The 15,719-nt window shown below is 45.4% G+C and overlaps 1 protein-coding gene across 1 annotated transcript in view; it reads right to left on the reverse strand.

The window, feature by feature from the left end:
* Nucleotides 1-9,451: 9,451 nt before the first annotated feature.
* Nucleotides 9,452-15,719, reverse strand: part of LOC146784513 (zinc metalloproteinase-disintegrin-like berythractivase) — a 2,362,040-nt gene continuing 2,355,772 nt past the window's right edge. Inside the window, exon 15 of the mRNA XM_085632969.1 lies at nt 9,452-9,558. Within this exon, the coding sequence (XP_085489095.1) occupies nt 9,452-9,558 (107 nt within the window). The remainder of the gene's footprint in view (nt 9,559-15,719) is intronic.

The raw sequence follows: 15,719 nt of genomic DNA on the forward strand, positions 1-15,719 counted from the left end.
CGGAGCCGCTGTGCCAGCATTTCACTCCTCGGTGGCATTGTGCTTCTTGGAGGGATTGCTGTGTGGAGGGAGAATGAATCTTCGTCTCTGTGCTTGCAGGGGTGTCTCGCCTCTCCAGTGGTGTCCTCCATGCATGATTGATTTCTTGAGGTCTCTGCTGAGCGGGCACAACCCTCAGCAGCCTCCGGCACGGTATGTTTGTTGAGTCGGGCATGGCTGAGTCTTGGAAAGGATACACTAGAGTACTGACGCCTCTGTCAGGGAGGCTGACCCAGACCTTGAACCACGTCTTGAGCAGCTGGGCGGGTCTTCCTACAGGACACTCGAGAACAGCCGTGAAGACAGCACCAAGCTCTCTTTGGGGGCTAACTTCCCTGACAGTCTGCACCATGGCACTCAAAGCTCCCAGACAACATAAGGAGGCACCCTCATGGCCTGCTCTACAGGTGTATGGCCAAAAAACTAGAATTTCCCCCAGTCCATAAGGATGATAACACAGGTAAGCCCATTGAATCTCGGGCTGCCAAGAAACTGCTGGAGAGTATGGGGACAGGGAGGAGGAGGAACTTGCCGGACTGCACCCAAGCTATGGTAAAAAACAGGGTGAGACACAAGCCTCTGATGAGGAGGGTATGGGGCACAGCAAATACAGCCAGGCTCCATCCCTGGCCCCACCACAGCCAGCTACCACTGCCTTTTTTAGGTTTAAGGGTGGAAGTGTGGCCCAGACAGCTCAGGGGGCACTCCAGGAGCTTAACAAGCTGGGTCAGAGTGTTGGCCCTCTATCAGATTATCAATCTTGGATATCATCGGCACAGCAGGAGGAGATCGAGGTGGCAGGAGAGGCCACACCCTAAAAGGGCTCTTCTTCATCAGAGTTGGGACTATATACATTACGAAGCGGTACAAAAGGGGGTGGTGATGGACGGAGCATCAGAACCAATCAAACACTCACACCCAGTCAACAGATCTGGGTTTGATCCATCACCGTTCTTTAGCCCACTCTGCCACCCCAGTTCAGACATGGCCATATGCAAATCAGTCTGACCCTGTGCTTCATGGGAACAGTCCAGCCCGAACTGCCAAGCCATGCCTTCCCTGGACCGGAAACAAGCTTCCTAGGACCGGTTTCTGGCATTTCAGCCCTCTTCAGCCAGGCTTGCTTGAATCCAGTGGCAAAGTGAGCAAGGGACTCACGTCTGAGCATACCCTGCCAACTTATGGCGAACAAAGCAGTACAAAAGGGGGTGGTGATGGACTGTTCCCATGAGGCACAGGATCAGACTGATTTGCATATGGCCATGTCTGAACTGGGGTGGCAGATCTGTTGACTGGGTGTGAGTGTTTGATTGGTTCTGATGCTCTGTCCATCACCACCCCCTTTTGTACCGCTATATACATTACGAGACATTGGTGAAAATGGAGAGTTGGTTAGCATCACTAATGAGGTAAACTAGGAAGCCCCAGAGAAAGAGCATTGAGTTATGTATTGCTCACAATTTTTGGCTCGCGGTGTTCTTATGAGCAATCTGGGCTGTAATAAAGAAATTAGTGGTATGGCACCAGCCGATCTCACACACTGATGGTTCATAGCGCTGGGAGGCCTTTGGTAGCCATGTGCTCTGTAAGTGTCCTATTCATTCGTTCATTCATTCATTCGTTCATTCATTCATTCTCACTCGGAGGACTCTGGCTCCAGTTAAAGTGAAGTTGGGTGCAGTTCTTAAGCATCAGGCTCTAGCACTCTTGAAGCACCTGAGACAGCCCTCAAGCCCTCAAGCGTCAAAGACATCGGAGGAGAGCTAAGGGTAACACAGACTCACGGAAGAACAGGGAAAAGTCTACCATCGGTGGCAGGCTGAAATGGGACTATTCACGCACGAAGATATTGGGAACGCCGGAGATAGCGTCCGTCCAGGCAGAGACTACGGTGGGTGCTTCGCAGGCTATAGGGGCAGTGACTATGGATCCCGCTCTGGCCCTGATTTTGGACTCTATCAAGAAGAACCTAACTGAGACCCGTGCAGATGGGAAAAAAACTGGAATGTGCAGTTAGAAAAATTGGGAAGGCATGCTCTGAGATTGGCGAGCAGCTTAACAGTATAGCGGAGAGAACAACCATTTTGGAAACAGAGATAACTGCTGTTAACGGACAGACCATTGCCCATAATGCCCAAATGACTGATGCTATGTGGAAAATGGAGGATCTGGACAACCACCAGACAAGGAACACTCTTCGGTTTCTGGGGCTCGCTGAAGACTTGGAAGGGGATGATATACGATCCTTTATGCTGGACCTTTTTAAAGAAGCCTTTCCTGAACTTGTGGGGGGGGATTGGGAATGGGAAGATCAGAGGGTCCATTGATATCCGCTATTAGGCTACAGTTTCACAGAGGGCAGCAGAAGTCAGAGGCAGCCAAGGGCCGTCTTAGTTTTTTTTGGAAACTTCCTGTTACGCCAAGCTATTTTTGAAAAGGCTCAGCCAGGGGCAAAAGGGAAATACCGAGAGTCCTCCTTTTTTGTTGTCCCTGCTTCTGTCACAACAGTAGAACGCAGGTGGCGTCTGTGGCAGGTCATTAAGCCTTATCAAGAAGCAGGTTTCAAGGCTTATTTGTTGGCTCCAGGCTATAAAATCTTTTTGGTAGATAGAAGTAATGTATAGCTCATGGCTGTTAGCTCAGGAAAATGGCGAGGTAGGCTAAACATAGCTGAGTTTCTCGTCAGTATTTCTGGTATTGTTTTTTTCTCTTTATTGGGGTTTAGGGACTCGCTGGCAGTATCTCTTATGTTTTTTTCACATTAGTATGTGGGGGTGGAGGAGAGTGTAGCGGTGGGAGCTCACAGTGTTTTCTGCCATCTCCATCACACAGATCTGGATGGTCTGGCTGCTTTCCTTGGTATGGGGAGGGGAGGGGTTGGTGTCGGGTGCGGGTGTTTTTTTGGGGGGAGGTTGGGGGAAAGGTGTTGGGAATGAGATCGGACGAAGTGGTATTTAAATTGCAGCAAGGTATTTCTAGTAGGTTTTTTTTTTTGGGTTGTATTGATGGGAAGGCTGGGGTGTGAATATATGACCGGGTGCAGGATTGTGTCTTGGTAGTATAGGAATTCTATCAATCCAGGCAGGACATTGCTGGTGGCTTAAGCAATCTTCTGGCAGGATGGCTAAGCTCCGTACCACCACAATTAATATCTGTGGGCTTAATGACAGATCTGAAAGAAAAAGCCTGCAAGAAGATCTTACATTTTTAAGAGCAGATATTTATTGTCTTCAGGAGACTCATATAGCACGTGGCGCCAGTGCTGTGTTGGACTCTCTAGGTCTGAAGGCAATATGTTTTACAACTCAGGATGTTAGGACTAAGGGGGTTGCTATTTTAATTAGAGGGAATGCAATTACACCAGGTCGTAAGGCAGCGGACAATACGGGCAGATAGGTAATAATGGAGTGCAAAGCTGGCAATGGTGTTTGTACACTGTGCTGAGTTTATGCCCCAGTTTTAGATGGTCCTGGCTTACTGAACTTTTTAGCTATGGAATTGCCTTCTTGCCCAGCACCATATGTAGTTTGTGGGGCTCTAAACTTAAATGGATCTAGAGCAGGGCTTTGGGTCAGTAGCCTCTCACTTGCTGGGCGTAAGCCACAAACCGCGAGATCATTGAAAAGTCTATTGAGAGATGTAGACTAAATTGATGTTTGGCCTTCGTTGAAAACCTGTGAGGCAGGATATACTTATTACTCAGCCCCCCATGGCAGGTTTGCCAGGTTGGATTAGTTTTTGGTCTTACCGGTCTTACTTAAGGAGGCTCAAGTGGAACTCTATCCCAGGGTAATGTCCGATCACAACCCTATTGTTTTTTTATTTCCCACTTGACGGAGTCAAAAGAGTGGCTAGAAAATGGTCATTTGAGAGGGCACTTTTGTCTGATCCTGATTAATGAACCATATAAAGGATGGGATTATGGAATATTTTATTATCAACAAGGGTAGTGCTTCTCCTGGAATAGTGTGGGATGCCTTCAAACAACAGTAAGGGGTGAAACCCTGGGGTTCAGCTTGGCTAAACAAAAGAGAGGACAGGGACAGATTAAAGAATTATATCAAAAACATAGTCTTTTTGAATTAGAATTGATTAGTGCTGTGGGAAGCATGGGGATTTGACCCCAGTGGTGAAGTCAATAGCCATAACCAAGGCATGCTTGAATGATTTCACCACAGAGAAAACTGCTGGGAGGTACCTAGTTAAGAGCCAAGAATGTTATGAGTACAGTGAACGTGTGGGACAGCGCTTCGCAGTTAGGTCTAGGCAACAGCAAGCCGCGGGCATGTTCACCAAATAAGGGACATGCAAGGTAGAGTAGCAACAGATCCCGGCGAGATCAGGGAGGCGTTTAGGAAATTTTTCTCCGATTCTCTATAAATCTTCCCCTATGGGCCTCTCTTGGATCTCAGAGGATTTTGTGCCTGGCGTTAAAGCAACCCAAGAGGAGGGACTTCTATTGGTGGTGGCTGTCTCATTAGAGGAGTTTCAGGCGGCTCTCCAAGCTCTACCATCAGGCAAAGCCACAGCAACAGACAGTATTCCTTTAGAGTTCTATAAGGTTTTGTTGATAGAGAAACCCATAAGGAAAGGCTGGGATTGTTTAATGAAATAAGATGAGGGTACTGCCACCAGGCTCCTGGTGTATGGCGAATATTGTTATTTTTTTAAATAAAGGCAAGGATTCCACAGCTCAAGGCTCTTACAGGCCAATCACTCTTTTAAATAGTGATATAAAGCTATATTCAAAGATTTTTGCGAGTCGGCTAAGTAATGTAATACATCATCTTGTTTCCCCTCAGCAGCATGGCTTTATTCAGGCGAGGGGAACTGTATATCATGTGTGGCAAGTGATCGCGTTATTTGATGCCACTGATGTCCTGAAGCCGATGAGGGCTGCCCTACTCGATGCAGAGAAGGCTTTCGACAGGATTCGTGGGACTATCTCTGGATGAATATAGAGGCTAATGGCCTGGAGACATCCTTCATTAATACAATACGGGTAATGTATTTTAACCCTACTGCTCGTCTGCAAGACATGGAGGGTGAGTCAGAGCCATTCTCGATTGAAAGGGAAACGAGACAGAACTGTCCCTCTTCCCCTTTGTTATTTGCACTATACATAGATTCCTTTCTTAGGCAGTTGGAAGTCTCCCTGGACATTTTCCCTGTTAGCCTCCAGGCCGGGGACACTAAGATGCTGGACTATGCTGATAATGTGGCAATAATTACAGCTAATCCTGACAGGGCTCTGCGGTCTGTGGAAATGATAGCTGAAGAATTTGGAAATCAATCAGGGTTCTTGTTGAACATGGCTAAAACTCAGGTCCTTATAAACAAATTTACTTCAGCCACTGATAGCAGGACTGTCGATGAAGCAATATATTTGGGAATGAAAATCACAGCAAGGGTAAATACTATAGTAAAATTTAAACGTATCCCCTATTTTGGAAAAAGTCAAGAAGGATTTTATTCGCTGGGATAACCTGAAACTCTCAATAATGGGCAGGTGCAACCTTGTCAAGATGATGGTGTTGCCAAAGTTATTATATGTTTTTTGCACAATTCCTTTAGAGACACATAATGATTGGTTTAAATTAATGGATAGATTGGTGGCTAGATTTATCTGGTCTTATGGGAGGACTAGAAGGGCTAATATTTTTCTGGGCCTATCTAGAGAAATGTGGGGCCGGGGACTCCCGAATTACAAATTATACTACTTAGCAGCAGCACTTCAATATTATGGTCCTTTATTTAATGACAAGGCTAGCGAGGGAGATGCGCCAGGGTATGTCCCTTCAATTTTCAACTTTTGATTGGGGCAACTGCCGGAGGCTGTTTGCTGACATTTTTTGAGCCAAGTTACTTCAAAAGAACTTGGTGTAAGACCTTGATGACAGCCTTTCAGAACTGATCATGGTAACGTAAAAAACTTGGGATGGGTAGATACAGCAGGTACACTCCTCTGCCCAGGAACGATCAGTTCCATAGTATTTGTTTGGATGATTGGCCTGCGAGGTGGGAAAGTGGGGGTTTTGGTAGGATCAGGGATCTCTTGTTTGGGGATCATATCACGTCCTTTGAAGTGGTCAGGGGTAGATTCAATATTGGCCCTCTAGATTTCTTTAAATATCTACAGCTGAGGAATTTCCTTTTGAGGAATGCGGGAGGCATGGCATTCTTTAAACAGATCCCTCTAATGGAAATATTAACAAATGGTACAAGCTCATCCATCTCGCAAGCTAGAGGGGTTACTGGACAACCTGGACAAGCATGAAGTGAAGTGGCAGGGGAGGGTCAAACTGTCGGACACTGGCTTTCTGAAATCACTTGAGCTGGGGGAGGCAGTTTTGTGCTCAGCAAATTTACAAGTACAACATTATAAAACACTTTTTGACCTATATATAACACCAGCAAAAATTGCCAAATGGGGTGGAGATGTGGGGACCTGCTGCTTTAGATGTCAGGTATCCGTTGCGGATCTGGTCCACATGTTTTCCACTTGCCCTAACCAAGAATTAGTGGGCCAGGAAATAGGTTTTTTCGGCGATGTACTAAAAGTTAACATATCCTTGTCACCTCAGTTTATGTTATTGGCGACTGGTGAATCAGATAATGGGGTTAGGGAAGGCATCATTTGTATTGCTATGGCCGTTTTTAGGCTATGTGTAGCTTCAGCATGGCTTGACCCTTTGCCTCCGTCCTTTCAACAATGGAAAGGGCGTTTCTTGCATATTTATAGTATGGAGTCAGCACTTTATGAACAACAAGGTAAAAGGCTAAAGCGAAAAGGATCTGGGGGTCGTTTGCAACTTGGGTATCCTTGTTTAAATAAGCCACTTGGTTTTTTATAACTCTGGTAGTGAATGAATCTGAATGTGCATGTCTTTTTTCCACTCGAGCTTGACTCTTTGAATATCTGTATTTATGGATACTTAACAAAACGTGCTTTAAATAATGTATTTATACAACCTGCTGCTGCAATTTTACTTCATCAATAAAAAAATAAAAAACAAAAAGGACTTGCTGCCCATTTGCTACTAGCTCCCACACCACTACCTCCCCTTAATCTAATATTTAATGGACCCAGACTCTGATCTAAGCAACTTGCATCAAGCAAGGACCAAGAGGAGACCAATGTTGCCAGCAACAGAACTTTGTCCACAGCACCAAAGCAAAAGAGGGATACTTTTTCACTGAGGCAACAGACTCGGAACTCAGTGAACAACCCTTGCCCTTGGTTAAAACTCAGCACTCCCAAAGAGAGGGAGCCCTGTGGCAGTCCGGAGCACCCTCAGTTTCCCTTGGAACATGCAAACTGCAAGTAAAAACACCCAACAAATCCAAAGAATCGCTGACCAGCTGTGGGTTCGCATAATTTCTGCTGGTTCAGTGCATTGTGGGTTCGCATAAATTCTGCTTGTTCAGTGCATTGTGAGTGTTACAGTCCCATCTTTCCCGTAATTTCAGGCAACTACCTCACATCCCGAACCCAGTGAAGGACCAGTACCTTTTTGATGGCCTTACCGCTGCCAAAGCTTGCTGGTCTCTAATCGGGTAACCAAACCCCCGATTCAATGCTGCATCTACAGGGTACACTGCCCAGCCATGATCCAACACCAGCAGCTGTGTATCTGTTGTGTTTTTGCATTCTGTTTCTTGTAGCACCATGAAAGCAGTTAAATCAGTACCACCGTGGCTCCCAATCAGCACTAAGGACAGCCTGGACAATTCTGCACCCAGACTCCACATGCTAGGTAAAATTGATCTGACTGTCATGGCCTGGCCCAGGGGCCGCATGACCTCAAACGTGTTAGGGTTCCAAGTAACCCAACCTGCAACAACCAATTGTCACTAGAGGTTTTTGCCATTGACTGCAATGCTATCTTTTTCATGTATTTTTCTGCACTTATTTAATATTGATTTGACAAACAATAATTCCAGTTCTATGTATGCCATTCTGTTCATTTTGGTGTCTAAATTTAGATAGAAATACACTCTATTTTTATAAACTGGTGTCAGATTTCTCTCAAGTTGTTTCAATTACTATCATCCATGTTGGTACTCAAAAATGCTTAATACATGTTCCTCTAGTAAAGCGTGGCTGCTCTTTGTCACTCTACTGGGACTAAGCGAAGGATTTTTTAGTGTGAATCCAAGAACCATTCTTTGGGGTATGGGATAATATTGCATGGTAAGGTGACTCAGCCATACCACATTATATTCCACTTTCCTACAATGACAAATGCAAATAATAATTTTATTCCTCGTATTCATTTGTAGACTTCTCTAGGATTGTTGACAAATAATTACATTTTGCCATGGACTTATTTCTCTGAGAGGGAATACACATGTGGTCTTTGCTATTGGTTCATTAGGAGCGCCCCTTCTTCCCTACCCTACTGGATTATTTCCTCTGTCATGTCTACGGGTCAGTGACAATCAAAGCCTGGTTACTTTTCAGCCTCTTTTCAATGTTCTCTGTTAGCTCTTGCGATTATAACTTTCAGCTCAGTCTTCTACATTGTCCAGCTCCCTCAATATGGGCACACTTTTATTTACTTTTTATAATTTATAATGTTGTTCAGCATAGATACTGCTCTCCCCAACTCCTTAGGTCTAAGAAACCCTTTTTCATCACACCACACAACTGTGTTAAGTAGCAGTGCTGGGAACTAGGGGAAAAATGGGGACCATGAAGTCACCCATATGACTCTGACCTTTTAGTGGGTGTCCTATGTCCCAGAAACACTGTGAGGGATGCTGTCTTGTTTGAATTATTATTAATTTTGCTGATAAGGGGTTGGCCTTAGCAGCCTTAGCTGCCACTCACTTCCCACTTGATATTTCCTTGATGCTGCCTTCATTTGCCTTCTCTTTCTAATCCTCCAGGCCTCCGATTCTCACTGTTAAGTCAGGAGATCACACAGTGTCACTTACATCTATGGCTGCTAGCTGTCAGACAAGCATACTTTCCAATGCATAATGGAAATGAGGGACAAAAGCCACAGAGAACAGTTGATGGAAATTACGAAGCATAGGGTCATGAGAAAGAGAGAAGCCCAAGCGAAAGGGAACTTCAAATTGAAGGGGCAGAAAATCAAGGCTGGTCCAGGAACCTGTGAAGATGGTGAGGCTATGTGAAGATTGGCTTAGAGTGGAATTCACACAAAATGAGCCAAACTACACCACTGGTTAATCCTCCTTATGGTCCATATATTTCCACATAAATATGAAACTACCTCCAAAATGACTTTTCCATCCACATCATCTTTAAAGTGAATACCTAAAAACACACCAGTATTTCAATATTCATTTTTTACTGGTCTCTATCTGTTTTTGACATCTCTTAGTCCACTGTTTGCATAGTAGTCTTTTTAAGTGACAAAATTAACATTATAGCACTGCACACTTACTTGGTGTTGCAAGCAATATATTTCCCGTTTGAATATGAGCAGAAGCCATGGTCAACACCTTTCAAGTTTGCATCATAACACAAATCTGAAGCTTGCTGAGCGCCTGAGAGAAAATAAAAGTGAAACAGATCAAGAACACATAATTAGGGATAACAATTATTTGCTATTGTTTGCTGTTTTGCCAGTGCTAAAGATTGGGTACATATGATGAGCACCTATGATGACTGTTCAAGACCAGCAGTGTTGGCTCTGTTGAAAATGACTCACTATCCTCACCACAGGAAGCACCTACTCAAGTATGAGGCTGAAGTTAGCTTCTTCTTCGGAAAGCTTCTTATCCACAGGCAAAGGTTACCTTCTTATTTGGCCAGCATCCTAATCACAGGCTGAAGTTATCTTCTTATTTAGCCAGCATCTTATTAGCAGCCTGAACTTAGCTTTTTATTTAACCAGCATTTTATTTGCAGGCAACATGTTATATAAATCACAACCTTAAATAATTCAGCTTACTCCATTTTATCAGACTCTGCCTTGCCATATCTTGTTTTTCAATCACAACACATACCACCATTACGCTGAATAGGATTTAATCTGACATAAGCCAGCTTTCCACCAAACATGGGACAACTTTGCCACACTCAAATTTCATATTCATCTTAAAAAATGAAGCACCTCTTTGCTATACCTGTATGCAAATTGTCTGAGCCTATCATAATTTGTGGCACCATATTGGTTGCCCTGACCTCAAGGCACCCCTAAGGAATTCTCCCCCAATGAGTAATCATAATGTAGTTTTCCTATAGGAAATTCACATTGGATCACAAAAATCTTAAATACACTGTGTCCTCCTATAAGCTCCATAAGGACTTAGGCTGAGCTAAGCAATGTTTCTACCTGTGGTCACTGTGCCACCCTCAAGCCAATGCATTCCTATGGAGTTATAGACAAATACATACTAACCCTTTCTCCCATTAAGATCAATTTGCCTCACTAATTTTAATATTGAGTCTAATAAAGAGGTCACCCCTTTACACTACCTGTATGTAAAATGCCTGAGCCAAGCATAATTTGTCATACCAAGTGGCATCAAACTAGTTGCCCTCACTTCAAAGCATTGCAACGTAGTTAGATTTGAAAATGTAATTATAGTTCACTTATAGGAAAACACATTGGCTCAAAAGTATGTAGGATGTTTTTCAAATACACCACATCCCCCTACCAGCTCCATAATTATTTAGCCTGAGCCAAGAGACTTTTCCACCTGTCCCCACTGTGCCATCCTCAAGCCAATGCATTCCTATAGAACTATAGGCAAATAAGTTACCATCCTTTCTTCCATCTCGATCAGCGTGGCTCACCGATTTTCATATTGATTCTAATAAATGGAACACTCCTTTATAGTACCTATACGTAAATTGCTGAGCCAAGCAAAATTTGTCGCAACAGGTGGCACCAAACTGGGTGCCCTCACCTCAATGTATTTCTATGCGAGTATTTCCAAATAAATAATTGCTGTTCTCTTATAGGAAAACCACTTTGTCTAACATATATGTATTTTGTTTTTTAAACACACCACATCCCCCAATAAGGTCCATGAGGTTTTAGCCTGAGCCAAGCAATGTTTCAACCCAAACATGGGGCTCACTGTGCCACCTACCAGCCAATGAAATTCCTAAGGAGCTAAAGCCAGATAAGAAACTATCCTGTCTCTCATGAAGATCAACTTTTCATATTGATCATAGGGACAAATTACATACCTTTGGTAATGTATTATCTGGTAGAGAGAATTCTGTGCACGGACCCCCTACCTTTGAATTTCTCATGCATCAAGACTGGATCAAGAAGATTTTTGCATAAGCAGTACTCCTGCGTGCCGGTAGGTGGTGTTGATAGGCTCCACATGGCGTCATCTGCGCCGGAAGTAATGCCCACATCACCTATATAGGTGCCACCCTGGTGCTCTGACATAGAGTACTTTTCTTTCTGTGCCAGTTAACGCTGATCCAGAGAAAGAGCTATCCCTCAGGAAGTTTTTGACAGATTTTTTGGGACATTTTGTCGAGTTCTTTTTGGGAGAATTCTTCATCCTGGTTGTGTCGAGGATGTTTTCGTGAAAGACAGGGTTTAAACCGTGTGACGTCTGTCATCGTGCAATGCCGGTTACAGACCCACACCTCATGTGCTCATGTGTCTGTGGTGTGCAAAGCGTGACCATGACTCCAAGTCATACTTGGACGGCCAGGTCATGAAACCAAAGGCTTTGAGGGAGTGGTCCCCAAGGATACTAGCAACCCCAAAGGTAACGCTGCGTCTTGTGCCTCCTCTGAGACCTCTGTCCCTATTGAGAGGGAGGTTGCAGGACTGCTCTAAGAGCCACAAGTCGTCTTCTTCCCATTCTAGGTCATCTGGACATTTGGGGAAGAAGCATAAGAAGTTGAAAAGTGCTTCGACTTCCCTTGTCCGTCAGCTGACGTGATGAAGTAGCATCTATGTTCAAGGCACGGCTCTACGAAATCGTTGCCACGGCCGACTCCAAGCCTCCCAGCTTTTTCACTAGCAAGAGTGAACCCTGCTGAGGTACAAGAATTTTACGAGGCCAGGCACCGCTTATTTGGGCAGTCTGACCGCTCCTGTGCACCTACAGGTTCTGCAGGGTCAGAGGGAGTCCCATCTGGTTCCATACTGATGGCTTCCGCTCAAATGGGCCCCCATAGATCCAGTCATTGATCCATTGCCATTGTGCCATTCTGACCTTCCCCCTGACACTGTTGCTCCCTATCCCACTGGCGGCGCCAGACCCATTCTGATACCTGATGACAGGGAGCCGCGTCGACCAACGCCGATGCCAGCACCGACAAGTCCCCTGCTTCCTAGGTCAGAATCTGAGCCCTATTCTGAAGGGCTCAGCCTCTGAGACAGAAGGGAGGGGCACAGGAGCCTATAAAATATCAGTTAGAAGGTCAGGATCTGGACTGGTGTGAGGAACTTAGATATGCCAATGGTCTGGACACATCCCCAGCTACTGGTATGCTTTCTCTCCCTACCATGGCTATAGAGGTCCTGGATCCTCTGTGGCAGTAAAGACTAACATCTTGACAGGAGTGCTACAACTGGGAGCTTATGCTTCTAAACCCCTGCTCCCTCTTAATACAGCACTAACAGATGAACTATTTAGAACCTGGTCCAAGCCCAGCACATGGGCTCCTGTGAACAGGACAATTGCCTCCTGCCACTGCCCCGCAAGTGGGGAACCAAACTTCCTCACCCAACAGCCCAACCCAGAGAGCTTGGTGGACCAAGGCTCTACATCCCACGGGGCACTCCCTGCTGCACCACTGGACAGGGAATCCAAGATGCTGGATAGCTTGGGAAGAAGCTGTTTTCTTCCACCAGCCTTGGGTAGTGAAAGAAGCGGACTTTGCTTTCTGTATCCTGTTTGCCAAGGTTCTCAAAGGGTGTGTTTGTGCTTGCCTCCTTTTAAAAAGTCTCAGGGCCATCAAAGAATTCATCTGCAGCCCCTGAACTCCTCAGCTGCGATTTCTGACCTGCCTAGTGGTGACAATTCCAGTTCTGGGCACTTGGAGGTGGTTTTGCTGCAAACAACCCTGAAAATGCACGCATCGCCATTCAGCACATGTTTTTCCCATTGCAGTCCTGCTGCGCGGTTGAAAAATGTGCATCTATGTGGTAAAAAAATCGGCGCAGCACCTACTGTGCAGCTAAAAAGATCACCGCAGACTGAGTCCTGGCCACCGTGTTGCCGACGTCTGAGACACCAGCGCAAACTCTGACACAGGCCCTGCTGTGTGGCTGAAGAAATTGATCCTTCACCTGTTCGCTGCTGGAAAAATCAACGTAGTGCCTGTTTCGTCGCTGATACATCAACACAGTGCTTCTGCATTTCTGACGCATCACACCTGTGCACCAAGCTCTTCATCGTAATAGCCCAGTAGTAAGAAACCAAGGTTGCGTGTCCAGAAATCAAGGCACCACCTCCACTCGCAGTATGAAATCGACGCATCACCTCCCTTGTCAGTAAAGAATTGATGCATCACCTCCCCTGCGTGCCAGTTAGTAATCAACGTATCACCTCCCCTGCGAGTAAGGAATCGATGCATCACTTTGTTTTCCAGCGCCTCATCTCCCCTGTGCCTGTTATCGTCTGTGATTTTGATGCATCCCAGGAACTTTGTGATAAAAGGGACACATCCGTAGTTTCCTATGGACTGAACTATTTTGAACCTTTTAAATGTGATATCTTTGCTTGTGTATATTGGATTTTTGTTGTTTTGGTCTTGCTTTACTCAGATAAATATTGGTTATTTTTCTAAACTGGATTGGCGTACTTTTGTAGTGTTGTGACTGTGTGTGTTGGTACAAATTCTATACATGTTGCCTCTGAAAAAGTCCTGACTGCTTGTGTCAAGCTACCAAGAGGGCGAGAAGGGGTTATCTTGGGTGTGCAAGTCCTTTACCCTCACTAGAATAAGGGTCCCTACTTGGACAGGATGCAAGCCACTGCAAATGATAGAACGGTGTGGGTGGGGAGTGGGGGTTAGGGGGGTTCTGCTTCTGTTTTTTCTTTGTTTGTTACCCATTGCACATCAGGTACACCACGTGCTAACTCACAACCTGACACTGTTCTCCTCACATCTGCCTTCTCTAATGCCATCTTATGCAGGGCCTGGGCAGGTAATAGACGTAACCTTCCTCACAGGGAACATACGTGGTATCAATAATCCCCACAAGGGCAAACAAGTCCTTTCATGTTTGTCCTGCCATGGGGCTGAAATAGCCTTTCTTCAGGAAACATCTTACTCCTAACGGCACTCAATCATACATGACTGCTTGAGGAGCGCACCACTACTTCTCCTGTTACAGCTATGATTCCCGTGGAGTCTGCACCCTCATATATAAAAGGATCCCCTTCTGCTTCCGTAGGAGCCACTCAGACCGGAATGGCAGTTATTTGATTCTACAAAGCATGCTTGCCAACAGATGAGTTATTTTAGTCAACATATATGCCCGAACACCGATGATCCAGATTTCTTTCACAAGCTCTATGCCCATATGGGGCATGCAGATGCTGACCGTGTCATTCTGAGTGTGGATTTTAAAATGGTGCAACACCCTAACATTGACTCCACCAGCACCTATCCGTGAGGTAAGCCCCAATCGAGGGAAGTACTTCACCATATCGTAGACACTTATGCCCTATAGGATCTCTGGCGTGCTCGACACCCATCCACACCTGGTTACACCTTCTCGTCTGCTCCTCACAATAGGTGGATGCAGCTAGATTAGTGGCTTCTCTCCTTTAATGCTTCGCTCTGGACCACAGAGGGCAAACTCTTATCGTGAACCCTATCAGATCATAGCCCTGTCCTCCAGACTCTACAGGTTCCCTATGTGAGAAGCTGGCCTGGTATATGCTGTCCACTAATTAAAGTGGGCACCCTGTACCAGTCCGAACGAACCTTATGGTGATTAGATGAAAGATAACCTTTATGAAAGCTATCCTAGTGGTAGCTATGGAGAGCAGCCTTCAGGCTAAGTCTTGAAGGGATGTAAAGCAGCTTGTTTTACCAGATCACAACCTCCTGAATAATCAAATGAAAGGAGAACCACACAAGTGTTATATAAAATATATGCATTTATTACTAAACACTCTCTACTAACCTCTTTATGAGATTAGAGCACAAGGCACAAAATACTTAATCAATAGAACGACAGTAAATAGCACAATACACAGCGGGCTCCAGGGGGAGACTGGACCATATACTAAAAAAATGGTATAACAACACCGACTTCACTAGACACAGTGCCTAGAGCACATAGAATCGCTGGGACCCCAAGGAACCACCTAAAGGAGTGACACAGGGAGCCCACGGAGGACAGGGGCAGTGTAGGAACACAGACGCGAGCTCCGTACAACTCTATGGGAAAGATGCAGTTGGAAAATTACAGTTTAAGGACACTTTGGAGAGGACTTCAAGCAAACCCTTTGGAACATAGAAGGTTCTAAGGCCGGCACGCTTGTGAGTACCGAGGTACCCGTGTTACCTGTCCCAGAGGAGCCAGGTGCATAGGGGTCAACTGATGTCGGAAACCCTCGTCGTTTTCAATAGCGTGATGCGAAGAAGTGCTGCCGCTGGGAAGATGAACAGTGTCAGGTGGAATCCAAGCCTGGATCTGAGGTGAGAAGAACCTGAAAGCAGAGGGGACAGAGTCTGGGTCACTTGAGGGTGACCAGGGGCTCGGTAG

The sequence above is a fragment of the Triturus cristatus genome, chromosome 11 (genome assembly GCF_964204655.1).
Source record: "Triturus cristatus chromosome 11, aTriCri1.1, whole genome shotgun sequence".
In the NCBI taxonomy this organism is placed as follows: Eukaryota; Metazoa; Chordata; class Amphibia; order Caudata; family Salamandridae; genus Triturus; species Triturus cristatus.